Source organism: Oncorhynchus keta, chromosome 34 (genome assembly GCF_023373465.1).
Source record: "Oncorhynchus keta strain PuntledgeMale-10-30-2019 chromosome 34, Oket_V2, whole genome shotgun sequence".
NCBI classification, from domain to species: Eukaryota; Metazoa; Chordata; class Actinopteri; order Salmoniformes; family Salmonidae; genus Oncorhynchus; species Oncorhynchus keta.
The window spans coordinates 72,950,427-72,964,202 of record NC_068454.1 but is presented as its reverse complement, the minus strand read 5'-3'; the positions used below and the strand labels follow the sequence as shown (position 1 = coordinate 72,964,202).

Sequence of the window (13,776 nt, the reverse complement as noted above, 5' to 3'; positions counted from 1 at the left end):
GAGATCTGTAAGAGGTTCAATGATGAATGTGTCTATTGGACAAATAACGCAAGGCAGGTAAAACGGGAGGAGCTGATGTGTTCAATGCAAGTAACAAATGCACTTTTCATACTAATCATAGAATGCACAGTGCATCACGTCACCAGTAGGTGGCAATCGTGCTGCAGAACTGCTATCCACATTTGTTTTTTTTGCTCTAACCCGGAGGTCAGCATATCCCTTGGGTATGGACATCATGAGGGACAATGACACAAATAAATGTAACATCAGTAAAAAAATACAGGCCTACAAGCAAACTGTCACCATCATATGGATGAAACCGCTTGATTGAATTTGGGTACAGTAAGTTAAAGTGGGTGCATCCATGATGATCAGCATAGCTTCTTGGAATGAAGCGTGCTTTTGACTGATCATGTGGAGAAAACCAACTCTTTCTTGACTCACTACCAATTGATTATCGGTGTAAAGACAGGTCTCAAAGTTCATACAAGCTAACCAATGATTGTAGAAAAGTAAATAAGGTTACTCAGCCTTGAGATCCATACCCTTAAAACAAATGTCTCTGTAAGTCTCCCATTGGCGTTAATGAATGATTTACATGAAAGTCTAATTTGTGGATTTAGCACATGGGGGTGTGTGAAACTCACTCCTCAGCTTGAACTATCCCCACTTGCGCCAGTGAAGAGTTAGCTTTTTGCATGGCGCCAACTGGTAAGACACTTCAGGAGGGCAGTCACGTGGGATAGCAAGGCAGGTATCCTGGGTTTGAGCCTTGTGTGAGCCAAATCAGGAGAAAGTGGTACTCGTCCTTTACAATGGTGCCGTGACACAGGTCTATAGTTGCACTGGGGTCACTATTGAGTGAGTTTGATGGGCGAGCGTAGCACATGGGCATGTGTGAAAATTACTCTCAGCCTGAAGTGTCCTCACTTCTGCCAGCAAATATATATTATTTTGTAATCCTCCAACTGGTAAGACACTTCAGGAGGGCTAGTAAGTGTGCTAGTAAGGCAAAGGTCTGAGCCTCTGTGCAAGCCTAATCAGGAGAAATTCGTGCTCACTTACATGTCCTTTACATAGACACTTATGTAGCCGATGTGGAATCGCTAGCTAGTTGGTGGTGAGCTAGTCAGTCCATCATGCAAGTGTTGCGGTTGTTGTTTCCCTTGCTTTGCACAAGACATTCATTGCTTTTGGGAAGCAATAGGTAATGCTCCAGGACTTGATTTTATCCGGTATGTCAATGAGTCATGTGTGCGGACCTTTGCGGCTGTGGAAACAATGGCCGTGTTCCTCTGATCAGAATGGCATTTTCCAGAATGGAAAAGTACATTAGCAATTCAATACAAACCTACCTGGAGTATATTAATTACGCCGATTCTGTTGCAAACCGTTTGAAACCGTTCACTCCAACTCAACATTTTTCAACTTCAGTTGGGCCCTCACCGCTCCTTTTGGTTCTTAAACGGTAAACTGTTAAAGTTGTAAGACGTAATGAAGACACCCCTGGATGGCACATTGACGTGACCTGTAACTAGCGAGGTAATTAAATGCATAATATCATGCATAGTTTATGTTAACCGGCACTCAACTCCTTATTCCGGGTACTGTTAACCAGATAATAGCTAAATCAATTCAGTGCAAAGGACAGTGACGCTTTTCATAACCTTGTCCCCAGGCTATTGCACGAAGTGCATCTAAGCCTGGGATATGAACGGTTCAGTGACTTGAGTTAAGTATTTGTCATCATTTAAGTTGAGCAAATCACAGGACTGCGAGGTTATGGGGAAGTGTTTGCGGAAGATGATTGGTTGGTAGATTAAGCAGATTTAACCAATCAATGCCTTTGCACTGGTAGTTTCTCCCGGTCTTTCTGTATTGGCGAACGAAGGCCAAGTTTGACTCGTTGATCCATCAGACTGAGCATTTGGGAAGACGTTTCTGGAACAAGATCACGCTGGTCATAAAGAGGCAATTTCCCTTCTGGCTACATGATTCTGAACAAGTCTGATCTATTGAATTGCTTGTGTTCAACACAGATCGATTTAGAAGTCTGAACCCGCCATGATGTTTCTTTATAGTCGAGAGACTACATCCTATCTTATACACTGCTCAAAAAAATAAAGGGAACACTTAAACAACACAATGTAACTCCAAGTCAATCACACTTCTGTGAAATCAAACTGTCCACTTAGGAAGCAACACTGACTGACAATACATTTCACATGCTGTTGTGCAAATGGAACAGACAACAGGTGGAAATTATAGGCAATTAGCAAGACACCCCCAATAAAGGAGTGGCTCTGCAGGTGGTGACCAGACTACTTCTCAGTTCCTATGCTTCCTGGCTGATGTTTTGGTCACTTTTGAATGCTGGCGGTGCTTTCACTCCAGTGGTAGCATGAGACGGAGTCTACAACCCACACAAGTGGCTCAGGTAGTGCAGCTCATCCATGATGGCACATTAATGTGAGCTGTGACAAGAAGGTTTGCTGTGTCTGTCAGCGTAGTGTCCAGAGCATGGAGGCGCTACCAGGAGACAGGCCAGTACATCAGGACACGTGGAGGAGGCCGTAGGAGGGCAACAACCCAGCAGCAGGACCGCTACCTCCGCCTTTATGCAAGGAGGAGCACTGCCAGAGCCCTGCAAAATGACCTCCAGCAGGCCACAAATGTGCATGCGTCTGCTCAAACGGTCAGAAACAGACTCCATGAGGGAGGTATGAGGGCCCGACGTCCACAGGTGGGGGTTGTGCTTACAGCCCAACACCGTGCAGGACGTTTGGCATTTGCCAGAGAACACCAAGATTGGCAAATTCGCCACTGGCGCCCTGTGCTCTTCACAGATGAAAGCAGGTTCACACTGAGCACATGTGACAGACGTGACAGTCTGGAGACGCCGTGGAGAATGTTCTGCTGCTTAAAACATCCTCCAGCATGACCGGTTTGGCGGTGGGTCAGTCATGGTGTGGGGTGGCATTTCTTTGGGGGGCCGCACAGCCCTCCATGTGCTCGCCAGAGGTAGCCTGACTGCCATTAGGTACCGAGATGAGATCCTCAGACCCCTTGTGAGACCATATGCTGGTGCGGTTGGCCCTGGGCTCCTCCTAATGCAAGACCTCATGTGGCTGGAGTGTGTCAACAGTTCCTGCAAGAGGAAGGTATTGATGCTACAGACTGGCCCGCCTGTTCCCCAGACCTGAATCCAATTGAGCACATCTGGGACACCATGTCTCGCTCCATCCACCAACGCCACATTGCACCACAGACTGTCCAGGAGTTGGCGAATGCTTTAGTCCAGGTCATCCCTCAGGAGACCATCCGCCGCCTCATCAGGAGCATGCCCAGGCGTTGTAGGGAGGTCATACAGGCACGTGGAGGCCACACACACACACTACTGAGCCTCATTTAGACTTGTTTTAAGGACATTACATCAAATTTGGATCAGCCTGTAGTGTGGTTTTCCACTTTAATTTTGAGTGCGACTCCAAATCCAGACCTCCATGGGTTGATCAATTTGATTTCCATTGATCATTTTTGTGTGATTTTGTTGTTAGCACATCAAACTATGTAAAGAAAAGAGTATTTAATAATAATATTTCATTCATTCAGATCTAGGATGTGTTATTTTAGTGTTCCCTTCATTTTTTTGAGCAGTGTATATAATTGATATAAACCATCATCCTATGGATCTTAGACATGGTGCTTCTCTAATAACTTGTGTAGGATGAACATTAGGCAACAAAGCACTGCCAGAAAAATATCTAGCCTACCACAAGTTGGAAAGTCACAAAAATGACATTTCCACCATATCACAGTCATCATTAGTTGAAAACCATGACTGATGAGTCATTTAAAAAAGGTCAATCTTTGATTTCTTGGAAAAAATACATTTCTTTAAACTTTAATGGCATAAAAATAAACATTTAAAATCAGGGCCAATGCATTTGTTTGGAAGGCAGTAAAGGAAGCAACAGTACCATTTGAAAAGGCTAATTTACATCACAATGCTAAGTGTGGCTTGCATTGGAATCACTGGACCTTGTCGTGTCCTAAGGAAAAACATGATCATGCATTAACAGATCCGTGGCCACCCGGAGGACTGGCAGCAGAAATCATCGAGGGCAGTGGTTCCCAATCTTTTTCGGTTACTGTACCACCAACTGAATTTTGCTCTGCCCAGACAACCCCTGAAGTACCCCCTCATGTGCATTTTACAGTAGGCCTATGGTCTCAAGTACCCCCTGTGGATAGGCTAAGTACTCCCAGAGGTCCTAGTACCCCTCATTGGGAACCACAGATCTAGATAACAGAACCAGTTTGTGAATTGAGAGACATGGCCACAATATAGTGAAAAGATGATGCATGAGAAAACCTTTCAAAATGATACCAACATTCCTGGTCTGGCAGTTGGGGAACATCTCACCCTGACAGGTTTTCTGATCTTGAGAAAGACACCATGTATGTAAAGGCTTGGCAATTGCAAATAAATAATCTCTTAAATAGTTTAAGTGAAATCCCAATGGAAATGCACATGTAAAAAAAACATTTCTAATTACTTTACAAAATGGACAGTCATTGTTACCGCAGACCATCTTAACGGTTTGCATGGGTCCATGGGTCTTTAGCAAATTGTGCTCGACTACTAGCTTCAATAATGAGCATATTAAGGCATTATTCCCATGGCATTTCCAGGGGTATTGTCAAAGGTTTAACTGAAGTAACCAAAACAATCTAAAACATTGATACAAAACTAACCTCAAATTCACATGATTGTAGAAAATACAAATCTCAGTAATTCCCAGTTCTTAAGTCACCATCTCGATCTATGCAGTGCTACATCAATGTCATCCTACTCTGGTTCAGAATGAATGACCCACCCACCCCAAGAACCATACTGGTTGTAGTTCCTCAAGTCATTGTTAAAAAAAATAAAAAAATTAAACACTTGTTCAACTGCTCCAGCATCAAGGCAAGAATCCTAACTTGGGACGTGCACGTAACTCGGACTTTCGTAAAGTCTGCATAACAGTGCAACAATATGTGGTATGTGTATTGATCTCAAGTTAGGGTTCGGACCTCCAGATATAAATACCATGCATAGTTTCCATTAGCCAAGGTTATCGGACCCATGAGAACTCTGGTGCTTCAGAAACTTCTGCAAGGAGGAAAAGGTCTCTGTACACTCAGTGCATTCGTACAGCACCTCTGCTGGACCAATTTTTTCACCTTTCCCACCCATGACATCGTCAATGTCCCCATGACCCACTAAATCCTTTACATTGTCTTGGTCAGAGTCCAGGTCTGGATTGGAGTCAGCAGTGGGAGATGCCCGTCCTTCCATGTCCATTTCCCCCCTTAATTGACTTGGGTGAATCTCAAGATGGCGTCCTAGAGCAGAAGAACTCCGGAAGCGACTTGGACAGTGAGGGCACTTAACCATTTCACTACCTGGTTCCCTTTTGTGGTACCGCAAATGCCGTTGGTACACACACAGCAGCCCAAACTTTTTCCCACATTGGTCACACTTGTAGTTCCTCCGTACCTTAGGAGCAGCGGACACTTCTCCAGTAGATGTGGTTTGCTGATCTTCACCATTGTCACTGTCCAATTCTGTAACAACACTGTCTAAAGACTTTTTGGGTTTTATTTTAGATGACACATTCTGTTCCAACACATCAGAATTCAATTGGGAACCACCATCTGGTTTAGAATGCAATGCCAAGTACTTAAGACTTGGCTTCTTCTCTAATTCAGGTTTGTGATACATGGCTATATGCCTCCGGACATCACAGCGTTGTGGAAAATGTTTCCCACAGAGAACACAAGTATGAAGAGTCCCCTTGTGGGATCTATTGTGCCGAGACAGACTACTTGAGTGACTGAATACACGGTGGCAGTGCTTGCATGGATGTAATTTTGTCCCAGAGCCTTTTTTATAAAGTGGGGGCCTTCCTCCCTTCCTTGCAGGTGCTTTTGTTACGATGCACTCAATGCGAGTATACCTTTGCCACTTTTTTACAACTCCTTGTGACTCTGAATCCTTATTTAACTTGTCAATTTCTTCCTGTGTTTGATGGGTAAGATGATGCTCCTTCAAGTCCGTTAACTGCTGGAAGCGATCTCCACACAAACCACAGCGGTATGGTCTGAAAGAGGATGGTGTTTTGGAATCAGATTTGCCATTTTGGGTCTTCACATCGACAGTTGCGTCACTGCTGTACTGTTTGGTCACATCGGTAGTAGGGGTGCCCCTGCTGTACTGTTTGGTCACATCGGTAGTAGGGGTGCCCCTGCTGTACTGTTTGGTCACATCGGTAGTAGGGGTGCCCCTGCTGTACTGTTTGGTCACATCGGTAGTAGGGGTGCCCCTGCTGTACTGTTTGGTCACATCGGTAGTAGGGGTGCCCCTGCTGTACTGTTTGGTCACATCGGTAGTAGGGGTGCCACTGCTGTACTGTTTGGTCACATCGGTAGTAGGGGTGCCGCTGCTGTACTGTTTGGTCACATCGGTAGTAGGGGTGCCACTGCTGTACTGTTTGGTCACATCGGTAGTAGGGGTGCCGCTGCTGTACTGTTTGGTCACATCGGTAGTAGGGGTGCCGCTGCTGTACTGTTTGGTCACATCGGTAGTAGGGGTGCCGCTGCTGTACTGTTTGGTCACATCGGTAGTAGGGGTGCCGCTGCTGTACTGTTTGGTCACATCGGTAGTCGGGGTGCCGCTGCTGTACTGTTTGGTCACATCGGTAGTCGGGGTGCCGCTGCTGTACTGTTTGGTCACATCGGTAGGGGTGCTGTCGCTGTACTCTATGGTATGTGATAGCTCATCTTTCTGAGACTGTTGCTCGATTTTGGATGAAGAGTTCACAGATAATGGTTTGTCTTTGGAATGACTGAGTAAGTGGCTCTGCATGTCGGAGAGCCAGAAAAAACACAGATTACACTTCTTACAGGGATATGTTTTCTGTATTATGTTCTCTTGACTATTGTCTGACTTCCCCATTTGTTTGAACCCCAGCGATCCATGCTGCTCTTTTTGATGAGCATACAGTGTCTCTTGTTTCAGAAAGCGTTTTCCACACTGATCACAGCAGTAAAATATTTCATGGGCATGTTCTTGGAGATGTTCCCTTAGCCTCTCTTTATCTGTGAAGATCTTGCAACACAAGGTGCACTTAAAACCTTGCTCTAAATTCCGATACTGTTGATGGTGTTGTAAACTCAGCTTGTTGTTAAACGATTTTCCACATGTTTCGCATCGGTACTGTTTTAGAGGAGAGACACTGCGGCACTGGGAGTGAGATACTGTGTTAACACGTAGATCAGTTTTGGCTGGTTTACTTGTAAGTACAATGGTCTTTGAATTCTGATAAGGTGAAGAAGTTGAAGATGGCTGCTTGACAGAAGGGTTGTTTGATGGTCCAGATCTGTCAACCACTATGAAAGTTCCATTTTCATGGAGAGCATACTCACGGGGAACTTGAAACCCATTGGGCAAACTGTCAAGGGAAAATGAATCTGTTCGTTCATAAGTCCTGAGTCGTTCATGAACAGTAATGTGTTTAACCAAGTCAAGGTAGCGCCTGAAGCCATCCCCACATTCTGTGCAGATGAAGGCATCAACATCTGGTTCAGCAGAGCTTACGTAATCCATTAGGGTGTGTTCAATGACCAAAGTTAAATGTTAAACATGGTTAGTTCCATTCTTCATGAGCACCTTGTTTTGTAGAACTCTTCCTTTGTCTGGTCAACAACTGAAAGAGAAAAAATAAGTTACTACTTTACCAAACATATGGCGCAGGTGCTGGTCCTGACTAACTATAACAGTTTAATTACAACACCATGAGTAGGAACAAAAATGATTGGATGCTACAAATTTCCAAGCCTCTCCTATATCAGCTTTCAATTCTGTTAAAAAGGGTGACACCTTTTGAAACAAATTAATTCAGTCACATTCAAATTAGATGGAGACAATTGACACCTGTATTGTCCAGATACTAGCCCTTCCTATTATCAAAACGGCCTAAAAAAAGAGCAGCCAAACAGTTACCTTGATCGAAACCTTACTTTGCTTCCAATACCCTCAGGTCAACCATTTTGAGAAGCTTTCGCCACACCCAGTAAGAGTTGATGAGTGATCAAGTTATGTGGTAGTAACTATCAAACACATTTCAGAAATTGGTAGGAAATGGACATACTAATGATTTAAATGATTCTCCTTTTTAACCCAGTCTGATGCAAAACATGAAAGTCCACTTTTTGTAGTAAAAAAAATGTCATCCAACGGGTTTCCCCATGACAAAAGTGAAGTGAATGGTACGCGCACCGTCAATCTTCCAAGCATTTAGACTTGTGCTTTACAGCGCCTTCAAGGCGGCTTTACGGTGAGGTATATGGGACACTTACAGCTTAGACAGAGTAAAAAAAAAAGAATCAGCAGGTCAATGACAACATTCGTGTCCCTTGAGTGTGGCAAATGTGCGCATCCATTTTGGCTGCATGTCACATCACTTCTATCGTTCACTTCCCGAGATATTTCCATTCGAGGTCGACCGATTAATCGGAATGGCTGATTAATTAGGGCCGATTTCAAGTTTTCATAACAATCGGAAATCTGTATTTTTGGGCACCGTTTTAGCCCCAATTTTTTTTATACCTTTAGTCTTTATTTAACGGGGCAAGTCAGTTAAGAACACATTATTTTCAATGACGGCCTAGGAACAGTGGGTTAACTGCCTTGTTCAGGGGCCGAACGACAGATTTTCACCTTATCAGTTCGGGGGCTCTAATCTTGCAACCTTACAGTTTACTGGTCCAACGCTATAATAATATAATAATATATAACCACCTGCATCTCATTGCACTCCACAAGGAGACTGCCTGTTACGCGAATGCAGTAGAAGCCAAGGTAAGTTGCTAGCTAGCATTAAACTTATCTTATAAAAAAACATAAATCATAATCACTAGTTATAACTACACATGGTTGATGATATTACAAATGTATCTAGCGTGTCCTGCGTTGCATATAATCGGTGCAGTGCGTATTCGAGAAAAAGGACTGTCGTTGCTGCAACGTGCACCTAACCATAAACATCAATGTCTTTTTTTAAATCAATACACAGAAGTATACACAGAAGTATATATTTTTAAACCTGCATATTTAGCTAAAAGCAGGCCATATTAACCAGGTGAAATGTCAGACTCAGGGTATATGCAACAGTTTGGGCTGCCTGGCTCATTGCGAACTAATTTGCCAGAATTTTATGTAATTATGACATAACATTGAAGGTTGCGCAATGTAACAGCAATATTTAGACTTAGGGATGCCATCCGTTAGATAAAATACGGAATGGTTCCATATTTCACTGAAATAATAAACGTTTTGTTTTCAAAATTATAGTTTCCGGATTTAACCATATTAATGACCAAAGGCTCGTATTTCTGTGTGTTACTATGTTATAATTAAGTCTATGATTTGATAGAGCAGCCTGACTGAGCGATGGTAGACAGCAGCAGGCTCGTAAGCATTAATTCAAACAGCACTTTAGTGCGTTTTGCCAGCAGCTCTTTGCAAGCACAGCGCTGTTTATGACTTCAAGCCTATCAGCCTAATGGCTGGTGTAACCGATGTGAAATGGCTAGCTAGTTAGCGGGGTGGGCACGAATAGCGTTTCAAACGTCACTTGCTCTGGGACTTGGAGTGGTTGTTCCCCTTGCTCTGTATGGGTAGCGCTGCTTCGAGGGTGGCTGTTGTCGATGTGTTCCTGGTTCGAGCCCAGGTAGGGATGAGGAGAGGGACGGAAGCTATACTGTTACACTGGCAATACTATAGTGCCTATAAGAACATCCAATAGTCAAAGGTATATGAAATACAAATGGTACAGAGAGAACGTCCTATAAATACTATATTAACTACAACCTAAAACCTCTTACCTTGGAATATTGCAGTCTCATGTTAAAAGGAACCACCAACTTTCATATGTTCTCATGTTCTGAGCAAGGAACTTAAACGTTAGCTTAAACATGGCACATATTGCACTTTTACTTCTCCAACCCTTTGTTTTTGCATGATTTAAACCAAATTGAACATGTTTCATTATTTATTTTAGGCTAAATTGATTTTATTTCTGTATTATATTAAGTTAAAATAAGTGTTCATTCAGTATTGTTGTAATTGTCATTATTACAAATAAATAAAACAAAATCGGCCGATTAATCGGTATCAGCTTTTTTTGGTCCTCCAATAATAGGTATTGCCGCTGAAAAATCGTAATCGGTCGACCTCTAGTTGTAACGTAACAAAATATGGAAAAGGGGTCTGAATACTTTCCGAATGCACTGTATTTCATCTTTGCGAAGGGTATTCCTCAAGCTCTGTCATTCAAATGTTTTCATAGGTACAAACGATATAGCATGTTACAAAGTAGCGTTTCGTAGCTAAGTTTTAATATATGGGCTGACACTTGTCAGAGACTGGTTCCTATTCACGTTTCACCACCCCCATTTCCATGACGAGTGCTAGCCAGCTAACTAGCTGTGTGAGAGTACTTGACACTGTTCACTGAGGATTAGTGCCACCTGGTATCCTTGGGACATCCCTACGCTAAATCCTACCCATAACCCTGACCTAACTCGAAACGTATCTGCTTATCTTAATCGGCGTACAGTCAAAATCGAAGTAAACATGCACCAAATAAAACACTTGGTTTTCTGAGCAATCTTTCGATTTATTAGGACACGTAAACAGCTACAATCGGCTTTCCGGCTGTGTATTTGATCCGAATCAAATAGGCTTTGCAAAAATGAACACTGTCACGCTGCTGGGACGTTTCTTTTTATTATCAATTTCTGCATTTATTTAAGTCCCATCAGGTAGACTGATTTCTAATGTGTCCATGCAAACAGGATTTGACAAATGTATTGTTTAGAACAAACTATTATGTTAATCTGACTATCCACAATAATCGTAGTGTGTGCACGTAACCGTGCTCATTTAAGTTTCTCCTTTCAATTGACAACTACCAGAATTTAGTGTCTACAGCCCTACAATCAATGAAAACATATCGAAATAACAAAACATAGAAAACTTGTCCAGTTCATTGTTTTCCAACTGGCTAGCATGATGCAGCTCAGTCTTAGGACACATTTTTTTTTTTTGCTGCAATCTCTGCAGTTTATCCTCCTTTCGCTTGAATAACCCCGCCCCCAATAAAAGTTTTGGTTTTCTGGTGCTATGTTATGTGGTGCTTACATTAAATGTTCTTTCCTAAAAATAAATTATGAAATCAGCTTTCTGAGGTACCTTTGTAGAGCTGCTTTAAACACAATCCATACAGATTCTTTAAATATTTTTTATTCCAGCTATAATAATATAAATGTTGGCAGATATATTGGTTATCGTGAACATTTACAAACTAAAAGCAGATCCAAACATCTCATATCGGTCAGGTTCTACCAAATAGCTACATTTACAGTTCATGAGAACAGTTATGTACAGTTTGTACAGTTATGAAAAATAAGTCAGTAACAGTTGAAAACGCTGATCATTTTTAAAATCATGTAATTTAGCTACCTAAAATCAGCTAGCTAGCTATCCATACTCAAAAATACACTAGAAGTGTCCATTTTGAATAAGTTGCGTAGCTACATGAACTGTATTCTTATCTAAACGGGGTTAGCTAGCTAGCTAGATACATTTCACAACCCTGTATGCCCAGATATATTTTTGTATATATGAAATAAGTTCACTAGATGCCCTTATGACAGTCTGGCCAATGGCCACATAGTCAGTTAGCGATTCTCGGCATGTGTAGAGCCATAGTTAAAGCATCGTGACAGCTGTCTTGATACCAACAAAATGTCGGGCTGCTGCTCGCCTCCAACTCTACAAAAGTTATTTAGTGTAAATAAAAACGAAATGCGAACATGTGTGTGAAATGCATTGTATCTGGCTTGTAAGGAGACAACCAGGTGACAGCAGCAAGATAGCTAGCTCAATTCTTCGCTTTTGTTTGCGCAATGATGCCACCGCGACTACTACGTTAGCTAGCGTAGATTGCGCGAGGCCTATCTGACCGTCCATAAAGCTAGCTAGCAAGGTTAGGTACAACTTGTATCGGATCGAACTCTGGAATGTACTTACCACATTTCTAAAGTCCGATTAGGTTAGACTTTCTCTGCCCATTCTTTATATCGCTCCACTTATGTTACATTGTGAATCGTGTTGTATCCACCCAGTTCCCCGCTAGTTAGCCCCATTTTTTCTATATAGTAATTATAAGAATCAGGGGAGGAGAAAGGGGCGGAGACCATCGGCTAGTCTTCTTCTTTTTCTTTGGTATTATGGCGGTCCGCAAACAAATATTATAGGTGAATGCCGTCACCTACTGTATTGGCTGTGTATCACCCTTCTATTTTGTAGTATGAATGTATTATCTTTGTCAAAAATTGCCCTACCAACTAACCATGTACTCATTAAAACCTCACCACTATTGGCCCTATCTGATCCTACATGGGGGCCAGCAGCCTGGGAGGACAGGACACTATTGTTCAAAACATCTGTGACTCTTCTGCAGTAAAATCTTGTACACCTAATTGCTTCTCAGCAGCTGCCACCAGAACATCTATCGTCTGTAATTTACATTCCATTCCTGCGGTACAATTGACAACCATGGCCATGAATGCCCAAAACAATCTACCTTACTGAAGCACATGTAATTCCTATCACTCTCTATTGGCCTCAGCCTACTCACATGGATCAATCTTCCTCTATTACTCTCTTCACAGCCTCAACACCTGCACTACTCTGATGCTGGCAATCTCAAACTGCCTTTCTCTCACCGGGCACCTCTGATCTCCAGCACCATTGGTACCTCTACAGTTTACACACACAACTTTTTCCACCGATACTACAGATTCCTTTGTCTCATGTCCTCCTGCACACTTCGCACATTGAGGAATCTCCCTCCTACACACTGCTGCCACATGACCATAAGCTTGACACCTAAAATACCGTAATGGATTTAGGAAAAAAGCTAACAAGGGATAACTGTATATTAAATCGAGCACACTGTCATGCAATCTCAATAGACAAACATTGGCAGTAGAATGGCCTTAGTGACATTCAACATGGCACAATCATAGTATGCCACCTTTCCAACAAGTCAGTTTGTCAAATTTCTGCCCCTGTTAACTGTAAGTGCTGTTATTGTGAAGTTGAAACGTCTTGGAGCAACAACGGCTTAGCTGCGAAGTGGTAGGCCAAACAATCTCACAGAACGGGACTGCTGAGTGCTGAAGTGTAACGTGTAAACATTGTCTGTCCTCAGTTAAACACTCACTACAGACTTCTAAACTGCCTCTGGAAGCAACATCAGCACAATAACTGTTTGTCGGGAGCTTCATTAAATGTGTTTCCATGGCCGACAATCTGCACACAAGCCTAATATCACCATGCGCAATACCAAGCGTCGGCTGGAGTTGTGTAAAGCTCGCCACCATTGGACTCTGGAGCAGTAGCAACGCGTTCTCTGCAGTGATGAATAACTCTTCCCCATCTGGCAGTCCAATGGACAAATCTGGGCTGCCAGGAGAACGCTACCTGCCCGAATAGATAGTGCCAACTGTAAATTTTGGTGGTGGAGAAATAATGGTCTGGGGCTGTTTTTCATAGTTCGGGCTAGGCCCCTTAGTTCCAGTGAAGGGAAATCTTAATGCTACAGCATATAAAGACATTTTAGACCATTCTGTGCTTCCAACTTTGTGGCAACAGTTTGG

General features: G+C 42.7%; 1 protein-coding gene across 1 annotated transcript; it reads right to left on the bottom strand.

The window, feature by feature from the left end:
* Window positions 1-3,888: 3,888 nt before the first annotated feature.
* LOC118367827 (zinc finger protein 271) lies at window positions 3,889-12,308 on the bottom strand. Its single transcript, XM_052494683.1, has 2 exons — window positions 12,143-12,308; window positions 3,889-7,754 (listed from the first exon to the last, which is right to left on the bottom strand). Exon 2 carries the CDS (start codon window positions 7,652-7,654, stop codon window positions 5,111-5,113), a length of 2,544 nt encoding a protein of 847 aa, XP_052350643.1. The 5' UTR covers window positions 7,655-7,754; window positions 12,143-12,308; the 3' UTR covers window positions 3,889-5,110.
* Window positions 12,309-13,776: the final 1,468 nt, after the last annotated feature.

What these genes read in the sequence shown, in the direction of transcription:
- LOC118367827 (XM_052494683.1), bottom strand. Translation starts at nt 7,654, where the DNA reads ATGGATTACGTAAGCTCTGCTGAACCAGATGTTGATGCCTTCATCTGC.